The sequence below is a fragment of the Rhinolophus hipposideros genome, assembly GCF_964194185.1.
Source record: "Rhinolophus hipposideros genome assembly, chromosome: 24".
Taxonomy (NCBI): Eukaryota; Metazoa; Chordata; class Mammalia; order Chiroptera; family Rhinolophidae; genus Rhinolophus; species Rhinolophus hipposideros.
Window position 1 is genome coordinate 13,423,588 of NC_138070.1, and position 26,680 is coordinate 13,450,267.

A 26,680-nucleotide genomic window follows, 5' to 3' on the forward strand; every position below is an offset into this window, starting at 1 on the left:
GGGGCCAGATCAGGAGTAGTGAGGGTGTTCCAATACAGTGATTTGTTTGCTGGCTAAAAACTCCCTCACAGACAGTGCCCTGTGAGCTGGTGCAATGTCGTGATGCAAGAGCCGTGAATTGTGGGTGAAAAGTTCAGGTCGTCTAATGTTTTCACGCAGCCTTTTCAGCACTTCCAAATAGTGAACTTGGTGAACTGTTTGTCCAGTTGGTACAAATTCATAATGAATAATCCCTCTGATATCAAAAAAGGTTAGCAACATCATTGCGACAAGTTCACGAACTTCAATGTCAGACCTCATATGATGCTCTATACTTTATGAACACTGAAACTACCTAAAAACCCATATGGTGAAAAAATATTCATTATATCCATAAAATATGGATGTACTGAATAAATTTATTGCACAAATGGTCCCTTCAGGTCCCACGAGTTACAGCTCGCTCTGTGCCTGCCAATGACATCTGCTCATCCGTGTACTGGTTGGATTCCTGTCACTGTGCTCGTTCAGCTTTGTAACTTCCCCAGACCTAGTGCTGCATCTTCCCCTGGAGAATATGTGCTGAATGAGCCGAAAGAGTAAAATCGTACATACCGAACAAAATAAGAATCATTTTATATTAGTGGCTTCAGTACCATCTGCTCTCGAGTGCGACTTTGTAAGAAGAGTCTGCAGAATAGTCTAAAAATCATTAATTTTACAATAAGTAGCAGGTGCTTAAAAATAATAAAACCAATATATGTATAATAGCCACAACACAATCAAAATATATACGAGATAAGAGGAGTGTGGGATACACCAGAAATAGTACGACAGTGGAAGCTCTCAATTTAGAAGCAAATATTTCAGAGAGGAAACATTTAAACATATTATGGTGGAGAACCAGTGTAACAACACAGTCTTTAAAGCTAATAGGGAAGATTACCAGCAGGCTGTGAAAACAAGAAATTCAAAGAAATTAAAAATATTCAGTAAATATTTGTGCCTATTTATCAGGCATTCTCTCCACATCGATTCTATACTACGGCTCAGAGAGCATGATTCCTAATTCCCTGGGGTTCGCTTAGAAGAGGATCCGATTGAAATGAGAGGGGAGACACCACCACTTTCACAAGCAGAATGAATATAACCTAGAAAATGTGACCAGTCGTAGAGAATATCCAAACCTGTAGGAGACGTGGGTTAAATCAGTAAAAGCCTGTCATTCTACACAACCCACTTTGCAGCAATTAATAAAAGCAACATAACAGCCTGAACGCGATGCCATCAAACCAGAACTTTATTTCCCAATTAATGAACATCTGAAACAGGGGAAGTGAATATGAGCGAGCATAATGAAAGTGGTGCTCAGGGGATCAGAGGCGGAGAAATTCAAGACAAGAAAATGAAAAACAGATTAAGGATGCAGTTTGCAGCTCAATTTGTTTTTATAGCACAATGGAAGTGAAAGGCAATGCAGCCCTTAGACTCAGGATTTTTTTTTTAATAAACTCTGCTTTTTAATAACCTGGAAGAGTCATTAGCTATAATATACTGAGCTGTGGAATCCTGAACACAATGAATATGAAAAAAAATACAAGTCATAAAAATAGGATTACTGCTGCAAGGAACTTGTAGCTATTTGTAGAGATTCATCTAGAACCATGTCACATTGATGTAACAGTGGGAAGAGAAATTTTTGGCTGATCTGTGGTTGAGTCTGACCTAGTTTTTCAGGTTCGATGCCTCTTTCTCTGGGCACATAAATCCCAGAAAGCTGACAGCTGAGACCTTCCTAAGACACGAGAGGCCCAAAGTGTCATGCCAAAAGGTTAGCCAGCCAAGTGACCTTTTGAAGTCCCCTTTTGAGGCTCAGTAACATACATGTTGGGATCAATCCCCCGCCACACAATGCTCTATGGAGATTCTACCAAAATGCTTCCTAAAGCAGGAATGACTCATTTTTCACCCCCTTTCTGGAAAGCATCCGTGGACTACATCAGACTGCCTTAGGGTTCACAGTTTTCTTCACAAAACAAGATGTGATCCTTTTGGGACCACTAAATTAATAAGCCCTGAAATAAACTTACACCAAGACCTACAAGTCTGTCTGTAACAGAATAGCTAAAATTTAAATGGCAATTCTAAAAATTAAAAAACTTCCCCTCACATATCTCGAACTGGAGGCTTCACAGGAGGTTGACAATTAAGGGTAAGACAACAGGAGACCATGAATCCTCTCGTGGAGAACAACCTGTAACTCTAGCATTGATTTAGAATCTTACATTATTCATAAATATATTCCAAGACTGTGACAGCACTGTCAACGTGTGACTACGAAAACCCCACTTTCTTGGGTAACAGAGGCAGGAAAGGGCCTCCTACTGGGTGCTGCGTTTTTATAACACCTTCAAGTCTGCCCAGACCTTGATCCATTTGATCACGGACCTGAACGCGCTCCCTGAACTACTTCACAGGGACCCGAACACTAGAACATTGTAAAACCACCTGGCGGCTGCCTAGCCAAGGCCTGCCCATCCTTGTTCGCTGTGCTCAGAGTACCAACGAAGTCAGTTCCAAGCAATTTTGGGATGTCCGTAAGGCTAAGAAAAGAAAGAAAACACAAGGTTGATCAGATTGGCAGTCTCTGGAGCATTGGGGAATGAACACATTCTAAATAAGAGCCAAAAGCACAGTATAAATGGCTGTTTTCATTTATAGCTGATGTTTGAACCGAAGCTACAAATGAGGCACTTGATGACTTTGGTTTTTTAAATTAGCAGCCCTAAGTAACATTTTCACAGGTGCTGTGTGACATACACTGACCCATGGTCAAGTAAGTTTAGAAAAGACTGTTCCCTGCCGCTCAAGAGCCCCAGCCGGTTAGGATATTAGCATTCTGCAGCAGGTGTAGTACCTGCTCTGACTGTTTCATCGGCTTCCCAGTTATCTGACTAGAAAGGAACCAGCCTCTGTGTCTTGCAGCACTTCAGAACACCTGGGTGGCCCCGGTAAAGGAGGGGCAGAGGCGACATGCCTGCTGGGTCCTACGTCAGTTCCCAGGTGCTTTAGCCGTCAGCTCCCTAGGAGCGGGGCTGACAGCCTTTGCTTCTGGGTTCCCTATGGTGCCCTAAACAAGGGGTCACTCACGTACTTCAAGACACAGGGAAAAAAGGGAGGGGATGGGAGGGAGGATCAGACAATGGGGAAGGGCAACCAGAGGTGCCAAGAGGACGAGAGGAAGGACACAGGCCTGGTCACCTGGGCGCTGAGTTTGGACAGTCAGGGCTAACTCCTTCACCTCTTGCCACCTGTGGCCAGAGCCTTCTTAGATTGCTTCGTCCCCAAACGGGATCAACAGGCACGCAGCTTAACAGTCAGGACCTCAGCCCTTGGGTCCCTTGGGTGACAGGAGCCAAAGCAAAATCACCTCAAAGGCTGTATGAGGCCCAACCAAGGACTGAAACATAGCCTGTGTCAAGGTTCCCTACTAGTCAAGAAAAGGAAAAACACAAGAGCAAGGAAGAACCCGAGCTGGCTGGGACGCAGAGCTGGGCACTGACCAGTCCTGGAGAGCAGGAGCTAGCTGAGTGGCCCAGCAATGGTGGGCCGTCACCTGCAGGCTCCCTACCTTGGGCCGGTGGCCCCGCTCAGCCATCATCTTTGCCTCCTGCTGCAGCAGGGCGTTCGTGAACTGCTCTGCCTGCCTCGCCTCCTCCTCGTCTTCCTCCTGCTGCTGCTCCGCTTCCCACGCCTGCTGCTGGCGCTCTGCAACCTGGGCACAAAGAGCAGAGTCACCCCAAGGCAAGGCCCAAGGGGCAGAGGCCGGCCTCTGATGAAGAGGGAAAGCCTGTGGATCTACCCCAGCTGGAGAATCAGAGGAGAGGAACAGTGATGGCAAGTGCCCATAAGTGGGAAGGGCATTCACCGTGTGGTAATACGGACCTTGTAAAAAGCTCCGGAGGTGGCCATGTGTTTGGAAGCATTTTAATTTAAAAACATTTTTCAATTACAGTCGCCATAATAGTAGTTTTTGGCGTCTCACATAGTGATGAGACATTTCTATAACTTACGAACTGAAGGAAAGGTATTTTGTGTTACCTACGGTCTAACACAAATTGAATAAACAGAGGATTGGGGAGCAGGGAGTTGAAGGCTTTCAGAAGCAGACAGGAAAAGGAGATGGCGGGCAGTAATGACAGCCTTGCTTCCACGTGACATGAGGCCCTGAAGTGAAGGCTCCACTAATCAGGAGGATCAAGATATTAGCTGAAAATAAAAAGGGCTGCACTGAGCTCCCCAACGTGGGCTTCTTGGACGAGTACCACTGTCGGGCTGTGGAAAGAAGTCAAAGGCCCCTGAACCCTGTGCGGCGAGGATGCAGGAACCACAGCTCTCACCCCCCCTTGCTGAGGCTGCCTTCCGCCCACGGACTTGGCCCCACCTGGGCTTCCAGCTCCTGCTTCCGGGCCGATTTCAGTTCTTCACTCTCCTCTTTCTCACGATGAGCTGACTCTCTTGCCTCCTCAAGGTTTCGAATAAGTTGCTCCCTGTGTCTTAGGGATTCCTCTTGTGCCCGCCGGTTTTGTTCAATCTTTTCTTGGATTTGTTGTTGTCTACCTGTCAGGACCTAACCTCAGCAGGAAAGAGAAGGGAAAGTTTTAGTTTGACTCCAACAGATATCTGTTCTGCAAGCCGTGGACAGGCTGCAGCTGTACCGGGACCCAGCCGAACCCTCAGCCTAAATTCAGCCTAAAGACGCGGCACGAAGGCAAGCCCCGACTCCAGCATCCGTCCAGACACTGTTGCCCGTGCAGCCCACCCACCCCGGTCACACACAGAATATCTGCGGGTTGTGCCTTATGGAGAGACAGCTGAGCACCAAAGAGCTCAGAGGAGGCAGGCTGGAGCTCCCTCCACAGGGACACACAAACACAGCAAGCAGCTGAGTCTCACTCCCTGTTGGTGAGTTCTAGAAAAAAGAAGCAAGCCACAAGTCACATAGATGACCAGAGGTAGAGTCTGGGTCATCCTCCCAACTTTTTGGAATTTGGGCCACAGAGCAGGATTATGGTCGACCACCAGCCCAGACCACGGTCAGGACTCAGGAAGCAGGAACGGCCAGAAGCCACCCCCCATATTCAACAGTTAAGTCTCTGGAGGGGACACATAAAGTGGCTACAAGAGGAACGTTTTCAATGGGGAAAATCAAAAGATACTAGAGAATATCTGGTATTCACAACAGTGAAAAGGTACCAACTGGGACCCGATTTCCCATGGATTCTAAAATGCAGCATACTGATATGCACTAAATATAATTTCCATTTTAAACCACGGTAAGATAACTTTCAATAGATGGATAACGAAGACTTTTTCCCCAAAAAATATTTCCTTTTAGCTGGGATGTGTCTTATACAGATTCCTTAAATACTGACAAAACATTTATGCTCTTTAGTCTACTTCTGGTTATGCACCCCAAGGGAAAAAAAATCCTAAGTGTGGAAAAGCTTTATGCATGAGATGTTCACTGCAATGTTTCTTGTAACAGCTCAAAATTAGAAAAAAAAAATGGAATGCCCACAAAAGGGGAATGGAAAAACAAACTATGGTATACCTACTTGATGACATTATGCAGCCATCAAAAATGATATTCACAAAGATGTAATAGTTTCTTAAAATGCTTGACGTCAAATTGCACAGTCTAGGAAGGAATGCGCAGGGAAAAAGTTCTGGACAGAGACAGAGAGGTAGAAGGAAACAGTGATAGTGGTTCTGTACATCTGGGTGACTGTTTTCACTGTTCTGTACGGACATTTTTCCTAATAAGTTTATATTACTTTTATGATATAGGTCCACTGAAAATCACCCGCGAGGACTCTGTTCCCAGTACACTTGGCAGGGTCCGTACGTGGCCACTAACTGCCAACATCCGCCCGGGGACCCGCCAGCCCGTGTCTGTCACAGGATTACCTCGCTCATCAGTCTGTCACGTGCGTTCCTCTCTCGGGCCCACTCTGCCTCTCTCTTCTCCCACATTTCCTTGGCTTCCTCCCTAGGGAAACACAAAGCGATGTCAGCCGGCTCCACCACCAATGCAGAAGGGAGCTAAAGAATCAACAGGGCTCCAAAGCATCTGGCAGCACACGTCTGGGGGGGCCAACCTTCAGATAAACTTATCCACCCTGTGAACTTTTGACAGAGTTAAGGACAAGTTCACCGACAGCAGTCCTACCGTAAGTACCTTAAGTTACCTTTTTAGAAACGCCGTCTCCTTACGAAACACACTTGTGATGAGCTGTATCCAGGCTATTTAAACACTGAGGTGAGTGAAACCATGTGGGAGGCAGAGGGCCACTGCTGGTGCCTGAGCTGTCACCAGGCTCCTGGGGTCCCTGTTAGCCCGCCCTGTGGCCTGAGGCACATGAGTGACCTGCTCGAGTCTCTGTGACCCAAGTATCTACCACTTGGCTGGAGTGTCTGGTACACAATAAGTGCTCAATAAATGTTACAAATAAATGTTATTTATTTCCATCTACAAGATTAATTTTTGTATGCAGACCCATTTATGTAGACGTAAGAAACATTCAACATCACCATAATTTAGAACACTTTCTTTCCAATTTCTAAGATTTCAGATGAGCAGATCCTTACTCTAAATCCTAATTTCCATCTTAAATAACAGAAGGGAAACACTCCCACAAGCCAGGCCCACTAGCAAACATGTGTTCCTCCTGGACGACGGACAGCTGACCGAGGACAGGTGTGTCAATAACCACCCTCGCAGAGACCCGCGGGATCCCAGGTACCCGAATAGAACCCAGGAGTGTCCAGCCCTGACAGCTGCCACCTCTCACCTCAACAGCAACTGTAGCTCTGCCTCCCGCTCCCTCTCCAGCTGCAGCTGCTCCTCGATGACCTGCTTCATCCACGCCACGTCAGCCAGGGCCTGCTCCCGCCGGGCCAAGTGCGTGCGCTGGGTCTCCTCCTCCTTCTCCAGGAGCGCCTGCAGGATACGCTTGTCCGCCTCCTGGAGGACGGAGGGAGCCCTCTGGCAGCCACAGCCTCCACTTCCACCAGCCCCTCTCCTCTCTGGGCCCAGCACTGAACACAGGCACTTAGTGTGCTCCACGTAGAGATGGGAAGACGTTGGGTTGCTTCTGAAGAGCCAGGGTGTCATCACTTAGGGAAGGTTAACAACGGCACTGCACAGACCCAGGAGCTGTTCCCTGTCCAAGGGGAGACCCCTCTGCCACCACACATGTCCCTGCCCGCAGACACGTCTGGTGGCACAGGTTTTTAGAACAGTTTGACAGCAATTCCACTTCTAACAGCAGACTACAGGGACACACATGCACGGAGATATATGCTCATTGCAGCCGTTAACAGAAGAGGGAAAAAGCGGAAACAACGCAAACGCCATGGCTACGGACTCAGCTATTATGTACATCTCCACAGTCCATGGACATAGAATGAGGGCGCTCTGGAGACCTTGAGAGGGGAGAGACGTCTGCAGGGGCAGGAAAAGCTGCATGACAGGGACAACCGCAGTGGTGCTGCCACCCGATGACCACAATGACACCTGACTAGCAGGCAGGGATGGGAGGGAACGGTTTGCTTGCTCACCTTGTCCCGGTCTCAGAGAGGGAGGCCATTAAAATACTTGACAGGAATACTGAGCAGCTAGTAAAAAGGAGCAAGCTCAGTCTCCGTAGAATGATTATAAAGTATGAGATATACTGTTAGGTACATGTGCCGAGGAATGCAACTTCCAGTACATTTTTAAAAAGCACCACTCCCCGGTATGTACACGTACATGTATCTAGAAGGGCACACGCCAAATCAGACACCTCTGGGGAGGGGATGGAATTGCAGGGGCTGCTCCAGGGGGAAATCTCACTCCATGTTCTACTTCTTACCAGGATGCACTCATTACAGAGCAATGGAAAACATGTTTTTCTTTCTTTTTTCTTTTGAAAACATTTTTTTAAAAAGTGTGAAAGGAATGACAGGCTGTCTCTTCAAACTTACCAGTTCCTCCTGGATCTGCTGTGTACGTCTATTGAGTTGCACGTTATACTGATGTCTCAAAAAGCGTCTAAAAAGGAGAAAAATATGGGTCGCCTTCAGTGTCTGATGAAGAATTAAATGGAGGTTAGACAGCTACTTACTACAGGTTGTATCCTTCCTGGTTTCAAGGCTACCAACACAAGTCTCAGAAAGTGAGAGGCTCTGAGAAAGAGGTGGGGGCAGCCCTCCTCACACACACCCCAACTCCGCTTTCTGCCGGAAGGCTGCCATCTGCTTCCTCTCTTCCTCCAGCCTCTCCAGCTCCCATCGCTGCCTCAACAGATTCGCCTGCTCCTTCTTCAGTTTGGTGGCCTGTGGTTATGACAACAGTAACCCCAATTAAGATCACAAGAATCAGAGCTTCCTTCATTCCTCATCTCCGCTTTCAACAGACACTATGCGACAAGGGCTGGCCTGGTACCCTCCTGCGCCCCCCATCATAATCCCCTCAACTCTGGGACTCCGGGCACCTTGGCCCAGCTGAATTCACTCATTCATCCCAACACAGTGGAGCCAATCCTGCAAGAGCCTTGCCCACCCCTGCGGACAAGGATGAGCCTCATATTCCATGCTCCCCCAGGACCCTGTATCATCCACGCCGCACTGGGACTTCCCGTCTGTCTCTTCCACCTGCCACTGCTCCTGCCGTGAGGCCCAGGACTGTGGGCCTTGCTCCCGGCTGTATCTCTAGCACCCAGCCCAGTGCTTAGCGCCCTGCATAAAGAGTGGGCACTAAAAGTCCAGGTCTTCAATCATTCAGGCCTAGGGGAGGAGGTGCTCCCCTCATCTGAATGGGAAGGTCCAGCCCCCGCAGGCAAACTGCATAGTGTTCTCAGAAACAGCCTCTTGGACCAAAGAGCTTCTCAGTTTGGGCCTTGAGACCCCAAACCTGCTCGCCAGGGAGAGCTGTGTGCTAGAACATCAGAGCAAGTCAAGTCTAGTTTGTGCACAGGGAACTCCAAGTTCTAAGAAGGCTCTCAGACAGCAGGTCTCAAAACACGTCTGAGAGAACAGGTATTATCTCCATGTCGCTAACATTCTAGAATCTGGGCACCGACACAGCCTAGGAGTATGGAAAAACCACAGGTGGGAATAAATATCAGAAGGGAGAACCCCAGATTGCTGTATTTTTCAGACTCCCCTCCCTGATATGATCTCTTTTTAGAACAGTGTTTGAAATGCCCATTTTGTAACAAGCAGCTGAGCGGCAGCCATGCGGCCGCGGGCAAGCCCTCACCTCCATCTCCTTCGCCTTCAGCTCCTCCATCTGCTGGAGCAGCGCCTCAGCTTGGAGTTTATCCTCTAACTGCCTCCTCTCCTCTTCTGCTTTCAGCCGTTCCAGCGCTTCCCTTCGGGCCGTTTCATATTCATTTTCATACCGTTTGTTCTCTTCCTTTTCCGTGGCTTCTTGCTACATGGGGCCAAATGATTCCAGGTCAGTATGTGCAATACGCGGCTAGCAAAGATCCAGCCCCCACAGCCACTCGGCCAGCCGTCAGCCCGGTTCTTCATTCCAGAGCAGGCCACTTCTCAGCTATGGAACCCTGGGCGCTCCGTGTGGGACCGTGGGACCCGTGGGGCTGACGCTCCCTGAGGGACAAAGCTGGGGAAACACGCAGCGTGGTGCCTGGCACGGAGGAGGGGCTCAACAAAACACTTTCCAAAATGAACCTGGAGGCAAAATGATGGATTCATGGAGATGTGGACTTTTATGCCCAGAGGTGCAGCTGTAAGGCCAAGGTCGAGTGTATGATGCACAGTACATCACAAGAGACTGTCAGCCACAAAAACGCCCTTTAAAACACACATTCGCCCTATCATCGATCAGCCCTGGTCACCTGGTGTTATTCTGTCCCCGGAAATGACAGGATTCTGGTACGTGTAAGAGCAGCATTGAGTTTTAACATGTGTTACTGGAAGTGAGAAACAGCCTGTTCCTGGACTGGTATCATTAACATTGAAAACAAGAAACAAACAAACAAACAAAGAAAACAAGAAACAAATCCAAAGACACAGAGACAGTCTCCCGCCATAGCACATGGGACTGTTCCCACTCATACCACACCTGCTTCCTCTCTTCTTTCTGCGTTTCCCAAGAGTTGATCACATGCTTCTTGTGGAGGTCCAGTTCAATCTGAGGGGAGAAGGGGCAGAAAATTAATTTCCTCGCTGGTTCCTCTGACAGATATGCACAGTGTCATGACCTGGAATGTGACCATGACTTCCTCTGGTGAGGACTCAGAGGGGCCCAGCCATCTGCTAAGGGAGCACATCATGACCCCAACATATAGAGTCTGATTGCAAGTCAATTAGAAAACCAAAGGACCAGACAGTTCTAAACCAAGCTCAAGAACTGGAACGAAGTAATAGACAATTTTCTCCCAGGTCCCTTGGAGTTGAGCAGAAACAGGTCAGCAGACACCAATGTGAAAATACCATCTCAAGGCCACCCTGGCTGGTGTGAAGCATGCCAGGCCCCAGGGCAGCAGGAGCTGGTAAGGGACAGACCCAACCCTCTCTGCCTGGCTGCCCAGCACTTCCTCTGCAAAGCAGTAGCTGTGAAACATGTGGTCCCTGGATCAGAAGGCACATGCTCTCGTGGATGGAACAAGTCTGGGTGGTTAATAAGAGATTTGGGTGTAGAGCAGCTTTGGGATCAGAAAATGAATTCCAGTACTCTGTCCAAAAGCTTCCATTTGGGAAATTGTTTATACAAGTTTAAATTTTCTTTCTCAACTTAGAAATATGAACTTTTGTGACTATCTTACATGTTTTAGATAAGCCTTTCTGAGTAAATGACTTGGGAGGACCTACTAAGCCGACACACGTCCCGGCAGCAGCTTTCTCCCGTGGTTAGTGCAACCTGCACACACTCCAAAGCAGAGATGCTCCGTTACTTAGCGCCTGGCAATTTCTACATGTAATTATGAACATATACATTAATACCACTACACATACACACAAACTGTTAGTTGAAATAATTTGAGATGCAGTGATGGGATTATCTCCCTCTGGCCCAATCTCTACTGAACAATGCCACCCAAGCCAAGATGCCTGCCCCCCCTCCCTGCCTCCACATTCTAGATTTGTCCTTTCTCCTGCTACCCCAGTTTAGGCCTTCACACCATCACTCATCTGGGTTGCTGTAGCAGCCCCTCAACTGCCTGAGCTGCTGCTCCCTGAAATGCAGCTGGGATCTCATCGCACCCCTGCTTAAAATCCTCCAGACGCTCCCAGGCTTCTGGGGAAGCAGACGAGGCTGCCCGAGGAGTGGCCCCATCTGCCTCACCAGCCGCCGCTCTTGGCCCACCCACCCACTCCACCCCAACACCCCAGCCTCCCATCCACTTGTAGGTCCCTGCACTCACTCTGCTCTCATGACTCAGGCCTGATTCTTGCACGGTTGCCTTGAACTAGAATGTGTGCTGCTCACTCTACACCATCAAGTTAATGCCCAGGTCCTTCCAAACTCGTCCACCCCTGCAACCCCCGTGGGACGCCTCCCTGACCTCCGACTGAGCTAGGGATACCGCCGATGCCCGTCTGCCCAGCCTGCCCAGCACCCTGCATCCGTTACTATAACGAGCTGCCCACTGTTTCCCCCACGGGACCACCTCTAATCTCCACGCCCCCACAGATGGACACTGCAGCAGATGTTCAATACAGTGGTTAAACAACCAAAGGAACCAGGTCTTCCGCGTGGTGCTCTTTTCAGGTGTGGAGGGTTCCCTACTGTCTCAACCCAGCACAAGATGCCAGTTTAAAAACAAGTCAGGAAACCTCATTTCATCTAGTCAGGCAAATCAATGGATGTGGTGTTCACCTCTCGAAGTTTGGGGTCGTTCTTCTTCCAGTGTTCATACAAAAGTTGTTCAGCAATCTGCCAAGAAAACACAATGAAGGAAGCCTGATGTTGCTTTTCAAGTGCACGCACATTTTGGATAACCCACAATGGAAGTCAGCTGGTGAAGAGCTCCTCCACCGGCACACTGTCACTGCACCTGCCCTTCAAACCTCCCCGCCTTGCACCTAGGCCTGGCAGCCAGACACCTGAGTGAGACCGGACGGTACTGACAAATGACTCTTACAATGGTGACAAAAGCGGGGCAAAATCTGATGCTACAGATCTATTTCAAAATGTACGGCAGGCTTAAAAACACAGATTGGGGTTCGCCATTCCACACAACCACTTTGGAAGATAAAATATACCAGTCCCAGGCTAATGAAAAAGGACTTGGATGTAATGATTTAAAGGGCCACAGAGAATAAAGATGACTCCTGCAAAATACACACGTGAAGAATGACTTAAGAGTAGCAGTTTTCCCAGCTGGTTTTGCAGTTAAGTGCTGTCTCATCAGACCAGAGCGTCCAGGGGTGACCCACATGTGTTTGTCACTGACAGGCTGAGGAACGCTCCTAAGGGCGATGAGAATTTACCAGTTTCCTTTGCTCTTCCCGGGCTGACTTGAGATTCCCGTGCCGTTCCCGGATTCTTCTTTCCCGCAAGTTCATGCTCAGCCTTAGCTCCTCCAGTTCTCTGGCCAGCAGGTCCTGCTCCTCCAGCAGAAGCTGTTGGAGTCTCTCCCGTCTGGCCTCCAGATGCTTCCTCTTCTCCTCCTTCATCTTCTCACGCTGGTAGGCGTGCATGCTGGATGAGAAGGAGCCCACCATAAATCAGTCACGCGACAGTCATATGGCCCAGTCTGCTCTGCTGTGTGGGTAAAGAGGCTGAGGTGGGTATCACATGGTGACACAGGAAAAGGTCCTCCAGCCAAAGGGAGCAGAGCAGGTCACAGAACACTATGTATAACAAAACCTTGTTTTTGCAATAAGAAAACATATTAATTCGCTTATAGTGATCACAGTACTAGAGAATATTTTTTGTACCAACTAAAATCATGAACGGTTTTATATGAATCATCATGTAAATCCTACAAAGTAGGTTCTGTTTCAGCCCCACTTCACTGATGAGGAAACTGAGGCTCATTCATGCGGCAAGTGACACAGAATTTCCATTTAGGTCTGTCTGACTCCAACACCTCTGCTTTTAACTCCCCTATTTTTACACATCTTTTTATGAAAATGGGTGTATGTGTGTGCGTATGTTTATACACAAACACAAATGAGAAAAAGTGTGGGAGGATATGCATTAGGCTGGTAACTGTGGTTCCCTCTGGGGACGTGGAGTTACAAGATTTCCAGATTCTACATACATTTCTTATCATTTTCTTTTTCAATGCAAATGGAGTACTTCACTGATGATCAGTTTTTCAATTTCCAATTAGAAAAGCATCACCAGATAGGCAATCCATGCTGTCCAGCAATTCCTTCAAGAAAACATGCTGTCAAGCCACACTCCCCCAGGTCCTTAAGGCCACATTCCCTGACCAGCAAGCGGCTGCCCACTCCCATCCAGTCGCGGTCACAGCACCATTACCTCCGCTGGTAGGAAGTCTTGGAGCTCCATTCTGCCTGTTTGGAGCTGCAGATGTCAGATATCCTGAAGTAGCGGCTGTTCTCATCCCACTGCTGCCGAAGCCGGGCCTGCTGCTCTTGGTGCCGCTGTCGTGCTACCTGCTGATCCAGGAGTCTCCGGCTGCACCAGTAGGAGGGCAGCGTGGGGAGTGCCATCTAAGAACGGCAATAGTAGGAAAATGAACTGGCTGTCACCGCAGGACCCCTCACAAGCTTGGCCTCACCCCTTTAGGAAGAAGTCCTCACCCCTTGGCTACACACTGGAATCATCTGACGGAACCTCGGCCCCACTCCAAACCAATGAAATCCAAAAAGTGTGAACATAGGCCCCAGACATCAGCACTTTTTTAATAATTTGCCATCAGGGCTGCAAATCATCGGTTTTAAATAGGCCTGGACTGCACCTGGCTGTGTGTCCTACGTCATCAAGGGCACTGCAGACAGAGAACCAGTCCTAGCAATGGAGATCAGGCATATTGGGGGTTTGTATGCTCTGCATAAAGTAACGGATAATTTAAGGAACATATGTACCAAGCTCTTGATATATATGACCTTTTTTTTTTATTACAATCACTCCATTATTTGGCAGGAGAGGAAACTTAAGTTCAAAGAGGTAATGTGACTTGCCCAAGACCACAAAACCAAGAAGCAGAGGAAATAAAGAGAGCTGGGATCCTAAACCACGCAGGGTCCAAGCTCTGTAGATTGCAAGAGGCATGCCCTGGCTTTGACAGCCCCCAGGGAGGGACCTAGTCCTGGTGTCCCCCCTGGAAGTGTTCTGGGTTGGCATGAAGGGCAGAGCCCCCATCTTACATACGGAGAAACTGTGACCCAGAGAGGAGTTGATTTTCCCAGGTCACATAGCAATCTGGGGGACACAACTGGAGACTTGAGAGCAGCGTGGTCTCACTCCAGATTTCCCTTCCCCTGACCCAAACGCTGCCCCCCACCCGCCCCCGTGTTTAGGGTCTACCCATGGCCTGGCTATGCCAGTGCTTAAGGAACGTCTGTCGAATAAGCAGAAGACCTGGGTCCAGGCCAATCGCAAATTCAGAGTCATCCAGACCTGGGGGAAACAATCTGCGTCTGTGAGCCAAGTGTAGCCTGCGGCTGGCCTGTTTCTAATCTGTCTTGAGACTGGAAGGCTTGACATGCGTTTTTCCTGGCCCTGCAAGCTGCCCGTGGAGAAATCTTTGCACCAGGAGTTACGAAATTTAAGATTCCGGTCCCGGATCGGCCACGAGCAAGCTGGGCTGCTCCCTGAACAAGTCGTGTCCCTCTCGCGGCCTCCACATCCACAGAGGACGAGGGGTCCCAGAGGAAAGAGACGGGACCCGGAGCGCGGTGAGGCAGAGTGAGGGCAGGAGGAGCGGCCCCTGGCTCAGCCCGAGCTCCGACTCACGTTTCTCGACGCCCCGCAGTCCGCAGAGCGCCCGGCCCGAGCTCCCGCAGGCCACAGCCGCGCCCGCTGCTCCCGCGGCCACCTCCCGGGCCGCGCTGCGCAAAGCCCGCCGTTTCCCGGCTCGTTGCCCGGGCGACAGAACGGCGACGGCACGCCGCCGGGGCCACGCCGACTCCAGCGCGACGCCGACTCCAGCGCGACGCCGACGGCACAGAAAGGAAGCGGCCTTTTTTTCTCTGGCGCCCCCTCGTGGTGGGCGGGAGGTAAATCGCAACTATCGCTTGTCCTGGAAACGAAGGATGAAGGGAGAATCCATTCACGACGTAAAATTCAGGATGGTGGTCATCTGGGGGTGGATAAAGGTAAGGATGGAGGGAGTCAGGGGGATACAGTAGGGGAGGAGAATATAAGCCAGTGGTTCTCAGACCTGGCTGCACGTTAGAATCACCTGGGCAGGACTTCAAAATCCAGATGCCTTACAAAAAATCCAGAGGCCCAGCCCAAACTCGAAGCAAATCCCGTCGGTCTCTCTGAGGGCGTTAGTGGTTGCCTAAGCGCCCCAGGAGTGTTCAACGTGCAACCTACTGGAAGAACCCCTGGTGTAAGTAGATACAAATTACCGGTAGCTTTCTACTGTCTTAGATGGGTTGTAGGTTCGTGTTCATTCTATTAGTGTATTTTATGACTCACATCTGTTACATGTATTATTTTATGTCTCAGCTGTTCCATTAAAAAGATAATGAAAAATGTCCACTCTTTCATTCATTTGCTTTCACCTTCCCATTCTTCTCTTCCTTTTTTCCCTTCCCCTTCTCTGTTTTTCCTGAATGCAGTATAGTATCCTGTTGAACATCGTGGCTGGCCTCTATTCACCCTCCACCTCGGTAGTTGTGTAGAGGTCCTGGGTATGTCATGTCGTTTCTCAGCATCCTCATTTGTGAAATAAGAATGCTAAATTAATTAAACAAGGGGACCATTCGATGGCGGTGGCTGTAATGCCACCTGTTGCCTGTGCAGGCAAACTAAAAGCAAAGCCAGAAGCAGTGCTCCCGAATCCAAGAAAATTAAATTTAAGAACAACCAATCACAACCAGCCAAATAACCTTTCCCAAATAAGGCAACTGCTTAAACAAGCCCATCAAATAGTTTCCTTGCTTTTTCCCTGTTTCTTCTTCTCCGTGAACACCTCTCCTCTAGCTCCTAACCACCTTTGGGTGTTGCCCAGGTTGAGTTGATGTATGCTCAAATAAACTCTTGAAAAATGTTTATGTGCCTCAGTTTACTTTTTAACAAGGTACCAACAGTGTTGCTTTCTAGGGTTGCCTTTGTGAGAGGAAATGAAGGTTTAAATGGAGAGCGAGTGCCCAGAAGCAGAGCACCTGGTACATCTCAGGGAAGCTCACTTTCTTTCCCATTTCCCTTTACTTGGCACATGTTTTCTCAGGGTCTGCCCAGTGCATGAGACTCCCCGGAGTTACCCTCCTAATGGTCCCTACCCCTTTGGCTAAACTCACCTCCACTTTTTCATATTGTGTCCCCATTGGGCAGGGGAGGCAGCCACCCCTCCCCTGCGATCAGCCCAGGCAGAGCTGCCCACCCAACAAAAGAGCCCAATACGTAAATGATCATTGGTGGGATTCTCCAAGTATGGTAGGAACTTCAGAAATATGTAAATTGGGTCATGAGAGACCTGGCTTCAAGTCCTGATTTTGCAGCTCTTACGTGAGGACCTTCTCCTCTCTGGGCCTCTGTTTCTTAATCTGTATAATGGCCTTAAAGGACCAAACATGCTCCACTGGTGGGAGTCAAGTGCCTCATGCTTGACTGGCCTGGTCCTAGAAGCCTGAGGCTGCAGGCCATAGCCTCTGAGCCTCTTCTGCTGGATGGCCATCATTACTGGCCCCTCACTGTTCAACTTCTCACCTTATGATTACACAGCTGCCTGTAGCTCATCAAGCATCTTGTTGTTGTTGTTGTGTGTGTGTGTGTGTGTGTGTGTGTGTGTGTGTGTGTCTGTTTAGCAGATCCTGCTTCAGGTTTATTTGTACAAATAGCACAGGAGGACACCAGCCCCATGCAGACAGCAGCCCAGTGGTCCCACCAGTCCTTTCATCCTCGTATCGGCAGTTAGAGGCTTCTACTCTGCAGTCTTCATGGGAGCCGGGGTACCTTTGGGAGCCGGAGCCTGAGCTGGAGATGGAGCTGCAGCTGCAGCCACGGCCGGGGGCCTTGGTTTGAGCCTTGACCTTGGATTTTGGCAGGCAGAGCCCAAGACCCTTGGCAATGCAGGCACAAGCACGGCGCCCAAGCTTGGGGTGGGCGATGTAGGCGAGTCGACTGAGCTTGCGGCTGCTGCCCTTTGGGATCTTGGACTTGACCTCCTTGGGCTTTACAAGGGCCTTGAAGCCTCAGCCAGTGCACTCACGGCCTTGGCGTTGGTGGCCTGCATCTTCTTCAGGCCCTTCTTGTTGTGCTTTCTGGCAAAGTGCGTGTTCCTCAGGAACTTGGAGCCCACCCCTTCAGAGATTCGTATCTTTGTGATCGGGGTTTCTTAATCCTGCTTCTGTGCCATTCTCGGGACTGGTTGTGCTTGGTGTGGTTCTTGGACTTAGCCATGTCTGCACCGAAGCTCGCTGCTGCTGCCGAAGCCCCTGGGACTGGAAGAGAGTCATCAATCATCTTTACTGGTATCTTTTCCTTTGTTCCTCTCAGGAACCCTGTGAGACATTTTATTATCCCATTTCAGAGTTGCCTAAACCGAGCCTCAGATGGGTGGTATCACCTGCGCAAGGAACCACAGCTTGTACGTGTCAGAGCCAAGATTTAAACCCAGGTCTGATCTGAGGGCCTGGGCCCTCTCAGCAGCATAAGGGATCATTCCCTTCCCTGCTGTCGTCCCAGCGCCTGCCACAGAGTAGGCACTCAATACATATTTGTTGAGAATGAATGAGTAGATTCTTCCACCTTTGAGTCCCTCTCCTCCTTCTCCAAAAGAACAAGGAAGAGATGGTATTGAAAGAAATCAAAAAGAATGACAAAAAGGAACTAACATTGTTTGACTACTTACCACGTGCCAATGCTCCCTCCACCCTGTGGAGATTTCTGCCTCCATTTTGCAGATGAGGAAACTGAGACGCTGAGAGGTCAAGCGACTCCTTTGAGGTCACACAGCAAGGACCATGAGAGCAGGATTCACACCCATCCTCCAGGGCTTGTGAATCTCTCCTCTGTCTGCTTTTCCAGGAGCGTGTGGCTTGCAGGTGTAGCTCTTAAAAGAGGCCACTAGATGTGGACCAGCTGGGCCATATAAAGAGTTCAGCAACATTAAATATTTAGTGACAGGTTGATGACAATGGCCCACAAGGGGCTGAGGGGGGAAACCCTGGCAGGAAACCATCCAGGTGGACGCTGTGCACACTGGGCCCTGGGCCCGCACACAGTTATGAGGGTCTGTTCTTGGACTTGTATCTTTGGGTGTCCTAGTGTGGGAGGAGAAAACAGGAATGGGGAGGTGGCATGATAACATGGAGCAACTCCCCATTAGCTGAAATGTGACAGCACCGGAGGCTGTGCAATGCCCTCACTTAATTAGCAGGTGGCATTGCCAAGGTGCATTCATCTCTGCTGGGTTTTCACAGCGTTTCAACATCAGCCTTCTCCCCTGGGTGGGGCTCCTACCCTCCCTGAAGACAAAGGATGGATGCAGAAGTAGACAGACGAGTTCAAAGACCCTGGGGCTATGGGGCTGCCTCTCAGAGCTCCAGTTTTGTGTTTTCATAGTAATAATATCAGGAATTATAATAAATGTAGGTATTCCATGAGAAACAAGTGTGAAAAGGCAGTCACCAAAATAGTGGCTATTACTAAGGTGCAGGATTAGGGGAGATTTTAATTTTTAGCTCTCTCTCGGGTTTTAATTTTGTGATGGTCACTGTTACTGGTGTCATTAAAAAGAAAAATAGTGCCTTGTTGATCTCATCACAACCTGCCTTTCCATCAGGTTTTATACTTTGCGAGGTGCTTTCAATGCATGCGTGGCTCTTAACCCTGGCTGCAGGTCTGACTCACCTAGAGGGCTTCTAAAACATCCTGAGGCTTGATCCCCAAGATAGAGGTTCTGATTTAATCGGTCAGGGATGGGGCCTGGACATCTGTATTTTTAAATTAATGTTTTATTTTAGACTCGCTTTACATTCAAACAAAAAATTGCAAAGGTAGTACAGAGAGGTCCCATATACTTTGCACCAATTTCCCGTTAAGAACACCCTGTGTACATTATGTACTTCTGTAGGACAGAAACCTGACGCGGGTCTCAAGGGGTTCAGTCCAAGGTGTCAGCAGGGCTGCATTCCTTTCTAGAGACTCTCTGGAGAATAGGTTTCTTTGCCTTTGGGGCTTTTCGAGGCTCCCTCTGACCATCCTTCCTTAGTCACATCTGCTTGGACCACAGATGGGAAAGCTTCTCCACTTTTAAGGATTCATGCACCTCACTGGCTAACTCAGGATAACCTCTCCATCTCTGGGTTTTTAACCTTAATCACATCTGCAAAACCCCTTTTACCATGTCAGGTAATATATTCACAGGTTCTGGGATTAGGAGGTCGACATCTTTGGAGGTCACTGTTTCATCTACCACTGGAGAAAAGGGGGACACGCCCTTCGTCGTGATTAACTTTTAGTTCTTGTCATTCGGTTTTCTTTGTTATTGTTTTTTTTCCACCTGGATGCTGTGGCATCCCTCCAAGCACTCCTAGCCTACGGCACTCACCTCATCTGTCCCACTGTGGAGGTCATCACCTTGAAAGAAATTTATGCAGGTAAGCCTGCCCTCTTCCAGTGTGTGGCTGGGACCTCCCACTGCCCCTTCATGGGAGCCTCTTCTGTAAATCAGGTGAGCTCATCAGACCTTATTCTAACAGGCCTGCTTCTGTATACAGAGGAAGCTGGACGATGGAATTCTGTTCTAGAACCTTCCATTCAGAGTCCTCATGTAGCTCAGCCTGCTTCCAATGCTGGAATGCATTTATCTGATGGAATGGCACTCACTTTTTTTTTGTATTCATATTATCTTTCAAGGCCAGCCTGGTATGAAGAAAGGAACCTCCGTTTAGCTCCAAATCATTTCATATCTGAGCTTCAGTTTTCTCATCTGTACAATAAGGATAACAGTACCAGCTTGTTATTAACCCAGTGCTGGACACATTAACAGGACTTGGTAAATGATAACTGTTGGTGTTATTATTGCCCTGATACTGACAATATTTTGCCTGGTACCTGCTGGCATAAGTGCTGGCTTTAGCTCCCTCTCTCCTAAAAGAAGGAGCTGAGAAATTGTAATTCATTGGGTCACCACCTGTTGATAAACTCATAGCCATTCCCCCAGCTTCCCGCTCAAGCTTCACCCTGACTGCAGGGGGGTATTGACCCTCCTCTACGTGGTTCAGGCGAAAATCCGGATTTGTCTAAGCCAACTGCAGGACCCACACCACAGTGACTGGGCCCAGAGTGGGCCTGTGGCCCAGTTCTGCCCAATGACCCTTGAGGGGACGTCTGCGTGAGGCGGGGTAGTGTTTGCTGTGTGTTGTCCTGTCTGTCCATGGTTCTGCTGCAGCCGTCATCTCAGCAGGAGGAAGCCACCTGACACAGCTGACTATAACCATCACAGGGCAGGAAGAGAGAAGAATTTCATGGTGATGTCAAACACGGAATTAACCCACTCCGTAGACCCCCACACCATAGTTTGGACTTCCTTTTTTTTTTCTTCTTAAGATTAAAAAGATTTTTTTATGGCGAAAAACACATAAATTGAGATCTACCCTCTTAACAAAATTTTAAATGTCCGGTACAGAATTGTTAATGGATAAAGAAAACGTGGTATATACATACAATGGGATTCCTTGTTAGAAGAGGAAATAAGGGGTCTTAGTGTTTGAGTCTTTTTTCAGTCAACAGCAAACATTCCCATCAATAGACTTTTCTAGAGCAGCATTGCTAAAACTACACATATTCTTTTTATTAATATGTGACCTTTTGGGAGGAAGGGGGTCACATACACATAACATAAAATCCACCATTTTAACCGTAATTTTTACGTGTGCAATTTAGTGGCATTAAGAACATTCACAGTGTGTGCAACTATCTTAAACTGTTACAGAATGTGAAAAATCGGGTCCTAGAAATATCAGTGATAACAATTATAATCCTGCAGCACATATACTGTGAGTATGGATATTTCCATGACGGGGGTATCATGGGCAAGAGAAGCCACTAGAAAACAAAATAATTCTTCAAATGTTCATTTCCCCAGGCAGGTTTGCTGTGACCCTCCCACCCCAACACACACACACACACACACACACACACACACACACACACACACACACACAAGGGAATTCTAAAAGAATGCTTTCCCTCAGTGCCACAGGGACCCAATTAGAGCCTTCGTGGCTCAGGCCCATTTCCTTTGCCATGGCTGACATTATGAAGATAGGTCTGTACCATGTGCAAACAGCATGCTTTCTGGAAAAGCATGGTGTGTGAGACCCTCACTTTTAGAATCAAAGTGTAACTCTTAAACCATAACAGCAGCTGGGGAACTGAGGTTAAAGGTTCCTCCCCAGTTCTCTCTGGGGGTCGGGGGACAAGGGTTGACAAGTCTGGCTGCTGGGTCTGATCTCACCACAGTTAGGGAACCACCTGACCCAGCTTGGTGGAGCTCAACCCATTCAAATCCCTTACTTTATAGGGGGAAGCCGAGTCCCAGAAACAGGGAGGGCATGTCCAAACGAAGTGGCAAAGCCAGTGTATCTAATGAGAGAAGCTGGTGGCCTCAGTGTCCGAAGGTGGAACCGGAAGCTGCAAAAAAAGGAGATTCAGCCAGGACCTGCTTAGCAGTCATGGAACGTCTGCTGTCTGGTGCCTGTGTGACTTCCCTTCATCCTCACCGTGTCTCCAGGAAGGATGGGTTATTGCAACCCCACTTTTCAGATGGGAAAACTGAGGCTTAGTGGGGTTGGGCAGAGGACTCTCATGGCCTGTATAGTGAGTCAGGGTCTCCATCCCAAAGCCACACTACCTCCATTCTGCTGAGTTGTCAGATATGGGTGCAGTCCACCAAGAGAAGGCATCAAGCCAGGCCTGTGTTTTCCATGCCTTTCCTGGACATGGGTACCCACTGACCATTCTTGGATGGCAGAGAGCCCCACTTCCTAAGTTCCCAAGTTCAAGGTGACTGGTGCATGGTGTCGAAGCAGCTCCCTTCTCTGCTTAACCTTCCTCAGCTCCCCATTTGTCTCTGCCTGAAACCCACACCATGAGCAATCCACTGGACCCCTGGCTGACCTCCCCCATCACACTGCCTTTTCTTTAACTCTCTGCCATGTTGTTACCTCTGCCTGGAAGGCTCTTTTCCCGTCTAACTCCTCATCCTTCCGGTCTAGGTGTAAATGCCCCTTCCTTTGAGAAGCCCTCTGTGATCATCTGGCCTCAGGACACGCTGAATTTTTCCTCCAAGGTTTTCATTGTTGTGTTAAATAAATGATTTTTAAAAATTAGCATCCTGCCCACACAAGACTGTGAGCTTCATGAGAGCAGGGACCTCACTGTCTTGTTCCTACTGTGTGTCCCAGCCTCTGTTGGACAGATTGGTAAATAGTAGGTACTTAGTAAATACTCAGTGCATGAAGGAATGAAACTCTGTCCAGTGGGGCAGGAGCCTAAGGCCACTCTATCCAGTGGGGCAGGAGCCTAAGGCCTGCATCGTTGGGGCATGGGAACATGAGCTGGCAGGCCACACTTCTGCCAGAGAGGTTCATCATACGACCTGGACGGTGTGCCGGGACCGGTTCCTGAAAATTAAATGCAACCCTCGTTGAGCAAACAGCTGGGATGTTCCCAGACTCCTCGATTGAATTTTAAGAGCTTACGTCCCCGAGAAGAGCTTCATCACTCATCCTGTCCCCTTAGGTGTATCTCCACCCCACCCTCATCAGGACAGAAAGGGGCTCACGTTACTGGCCTGGGTCCTAGAGAAAGGCCAGCTGCCAGGGACAGCAGGAGTGAGGGACACCCCCCAAAAGCCACTCCTAGAATTAGAAGGTAGAAAGGGCCTCTGAAATCATCGTGCCAGACCCACTCACTGAACACATGAGGAAAGTGAGGCTCAAAAAGGGAAACTGAGTCATGAAATCAGTCAATAACAGGACCAGATCCTGGGTCCCCTGACAGGCAGGCTGGGTGTTATCCACTTGACTCGACTCTCCCTGCTCTCACCCAGAATTACGGAGAGCCGGGGAGGCCCCTTCCATAATCCTCACTTTCAGCATCCCCGTACGACTTACGTCGCGTGCCAACCTGTATCCCAGGTACATCCTTAACTACTCGCAATACTTCGAAGGAGGGGCTACTAGGCTCCCCATTTTACAGATGAGAAAACTGAGGTGCAAAGGGATTATGTCCTTTGCCGAAGGTCACACAGCTAGAAGTAGCAGGGCTAGGATTGGATCCCGTGTCTGTCTGTCAGACTCCACAGTCTGTGCTCCTGTGTCCTTGTGTCCTCGTTTGCAGGTACTTGGCTTCAGTACGTAGTTCATTCCTGTTAACAATACAGGGATCTGTGAAGCCTTCACGGAGCGCCATCTTTGAGGCCACAGTACCTAGGAAAGCCTGGTCTGAGGCAAAAGCTCACGAAGCGACTGTAGAACTAAATGGACTAGAAGGCGGCTTTCGATTTTTATATTCTCCAATTTAATAACAAGGGTAATTGGCTGTGACATTGTCAGTGATAGACTTGGGTTTCTTTAGAGTATTTTCCCCCCTGAGGCTGCCCAGGTGGGTACAAGGAGGAGGTGGCATTTCTCCCTCTTCTCTGCTTTGTGCTGTTTAAATGCCCAAAATACTATTTTCATCCAGGAACTGGAAAAAAATGTTCAAATATTTAGCTGTAGTCGCTGCTCTGTTTTCCGGGGACGGCAGCAAGTGGGGCTGCTGGTGGGTGTCTCCTTTGTGTTAATTAGGGAGAAACAGCAGACGGGTCCTGTGAAACAGCGAGGCGGGCTGGCATGGCAGCTCTTCACACCCAGAGGAGTTGGCTCAACAAAGCCCGTTTGGCACATTTAATCCTGCTGAAAACCTGGCACTTGGAGAGGTGACATCACTGGAATCAATTACCCCCACAATTGCCAGGAGTGGGTAGAAATCACTCCAGCAATCAATTCATAATAAGCACGCCATTCACCGAGGGCTGCCTGCCAGCCAGCGTGCCAACCGCCTGAGTCACATTAACCCATTGAAACCTCACAGCAGCCCCGAGAGCAGTTTATCTTTATTGCCATCCTCTTTTGACAGATAAGACAAGTGAGGCTCTGAGAGCAGAAGTGTAGTAGGCCGAGTAAAGGTCCCCAAAGAGAGAGCAGATCCGAATCCCTGGAACCTCTCAATGGGACCTTATTTGGAAAAAGGGGTCTTTGCAGGTGTGAGGAAGTGAAGGATCTTGAGACGGAGAGATTATCCTGGATGATCCAGGGCGGCCCTGCATACCATCGCAAGTGTCTTTAGAAGAGAGAGACAGAGGAAGACATCGCACATAGAGGAGAAGGCCATGTGATGATGGCTACATAGACTGGAGAGATGCAGCCACAAGGAATGCATTCCAAGGAATGCCTGGAACCACGAGAAGCTGAGAGAGGTGGGAACAGATTTTCCTCTAGAGCCTTCCCAGGGAGCACAGCACTTGGCTTTGCTCCAGTGAAACACATTTGGACTTCTGGTCTCCCGGACTGTGAGGGAATAGGTTTCGGTTGTTTTGAACCCTCAGGTCTGGAGTCATTGTCATGGCGGCCACAGGACTCATACAGGAAGTGACTGGCCCACGGCCACACAGCTAGGAAGTGTAAGGTTGGGCTTTAGAGTCCATGTTCAATAAATGTTACCTGTTATTATATTATTACTCTGTCGCCCATGGGGAGGCTGCATTATGGCATGAAATGTCGAAGGACCATGAACTTGGTCTACTTTGTCCATTCCAACAGTTGCTGTTGGGAAGAGACAGATTGAGTCACCGGGATTTAATGATTCATTTGGGGAAGAAGCTATTATCACTGGGTGGAGCTGGTTCAAGAAAATGATGAAACTTTGTAGGGCGAACACCTCACTCCCACTGCGTCATTGCCAACCAGTAGAATGAACTCTACTGGCCAAGCTGGTCCTGCAAATTTGAGAGGCGGTTTGCAACTGATGGAGCAAGTATGATGGCCCAACAGTCCAAACAAATGAAGTGGCTTCTCTGTGTCTGGCAGCATTTTCCCCACAACACATTAGTTATTGTTTAGTCCCCTGTCCTCTTTGATTCAGAGTAAACATTCAATAAAAACATATGCGCAAATATCTGCCCCACTACTCTAAGTAAAGGTAGGAACTGATGGCCCATAGCTAAAGCCAGCTTGCCAAAGGTGTATACGGCTCCTCCCCTTTCCCTTCCCTTCCTTACATATGGGGGTAGGTCATATCAGTGACTATATTAAAAATAATGAGAATACCAGGTTTCTCATGTCAGAAAAGGGAGTTATTAATATGGAAAGGGGAAAAAACTAGAATTAATCCTATGACTTAGATTGGAATTGGATCTATTAGGGTGAACTCATGGTTTTCAATATAAATAGATGACTATAGAAACAAATACTTACAGATATAAGTGTGTGTGCGTGCACATGTGTGTAACTGTCCACTGAGAGGATCTCGGAGCAGAGGCACCCCAAATACCATGCTTCATGGGCTCTTTGAAGAAGTGGCTGGTTTTAGGACTAGGGCAGAGAAAGTACAAGATAAGCCTGGAATATCTTGTACCAGACAGTAAATAAGTGCTTTAAGAATGACGGTGACATGGCAAAAGGGCAAAGAAGCCAACTAAAGGGGCCATCACAGGCCAAATCTAGGATAACTTGAGCACCCCCAAAGTAATGGATTATAACCCATGGAATCAAGAGTCTGTACTGAGGGAAAGAAATAAATGGAAAGTTGGATGAGAGGTGAGATTTTACCCACTCTCAAAGGAACTCCCTATGAAATCTTAATTTCGGAGGAATAGAGCAGATTCACATGGAGAAGCCTGGGAGACAGCACCTTACTCAAGTGATCAAAATTGACATAATCAATAATGGGAAAAATTAAGTCATGTATCATCTGTTATGATGCAATGGGAAGAACACAGCATCACTTCTGTGATATTTCATGATGCACAGAATCCACAATCTTCATCTAATCTAAGATGCATGACCTGAATGCAGCAACTATTCGAGAGGAAACAGCAGACAAATCTAAATTGCAAGATAGTCTCCAAAGTAACTGTCCTTTCAAAAGTGTCCAGATCATGAGAGTCAAAGACCAAGGAATGTTCCAGACTGAAGGAGACTCTAGACAGGACTACACTCAACAGAAGATCTTGAACCAAACCCTTTTGCTACAAGGGACATTATTTGGACACATGGTGAAACTTAATGAGGTCTGAGTATTCGATGGTAAAATTGTATCCGTGTTTTAATTTCCCGGATTGTGATTCCGTAGGAGAACATTCTTGTTTGAAGGAAATACACATGAAAGTATTTAGGGTGAAAGGAGCATTGTGTCAGCAACTTATGTCAAATGAAAAAAGGAAAATAAATGTGTTGTGTAGCTTACCTAGTGTTTTTTAAAACATTTGAATTAGTTGCCAACATCTAAAATTCAGTTTTTACCCTTAAATCTAGGTTTCTGGCTTCTCTT

At 48.3% G+C, this 26,680-nt stretch overlaps 1 protein-coding gene across 2 annotated transcripts; it reads right to left on the reverse strand.

Annotated features, from left to right (window-relative positions):
* Nucleotides 1-1,263: 1,263 nt before the first annotated feature.
* On the reverse strand, nt 1,264-15,110 carry TCHP (trichoplein keratin filament binding). 2 transcript variants are annotated; one of them, XM_081036828.1, is made up of 13 exons: nt 14,924-15,110; nt 13,484-13,677; nt 12,484-12,694; nt 11,870-11,926; nt 10,112-10,180; nt 9,284-9,457; nt 8,246-8,358; nt 8,008-8,074; nt 6,834-7,006; nt 5,950-6,031; nt 4,424-4,609; nt 3,611-3,754; nt 1,264-2,582 (listed from the first exon to the last, which is right to left on the reverse strand). In XM_081036828.1, the coding sequence occupies exons 2-13, from the start codon at nt 13,675-13,677 to the stop codon at nt 2,550-2,552; spliced, it is 1,503 nt and encodes a 500-aa protein (XP_080892954.1). In that variant the 5' UTR covers nt 14,924-15,110; the 3' UTR covers nt 1,264-2,549. The 2 variants fall into 2 exon arrangements, with proteins under 2 accessions (XP_080892954.1, XP_080892953.1); XM_081036827.1 differs by lacking the exon at nt 1,264-2,582 and having other exon boundaries at nt 3,353-3,754.
* Nucleotides 15,111-26,680: the final 11,570 nt, after the last annotated feature.

Bases quoted from the DNA above. Each gene is read 5' to 3' on its own strand.
- TCHP (XM_081036827.1), bottom strand. From the start codon at position 13,677: ATGGCACTCCCCACGCTGCCCTCCTACTGGTGCAGCCGGAGACTCCTG. The intron at 8,359-9,283 runs GTGAGGGCTTGC...TCATAACCACAG, and splicing joins TGAAGGCGAAGGAGATGGAG to GCCACCAAACTGAAGAAGGA. The intron at 3,755-4,423 runs GTGGGGCCAAGT...CTTTGTGCCCAG, and splicing joins AGCAGGAGCTGGAAGCCCAG to GTTGCAGAGCGCCAGCAGCA.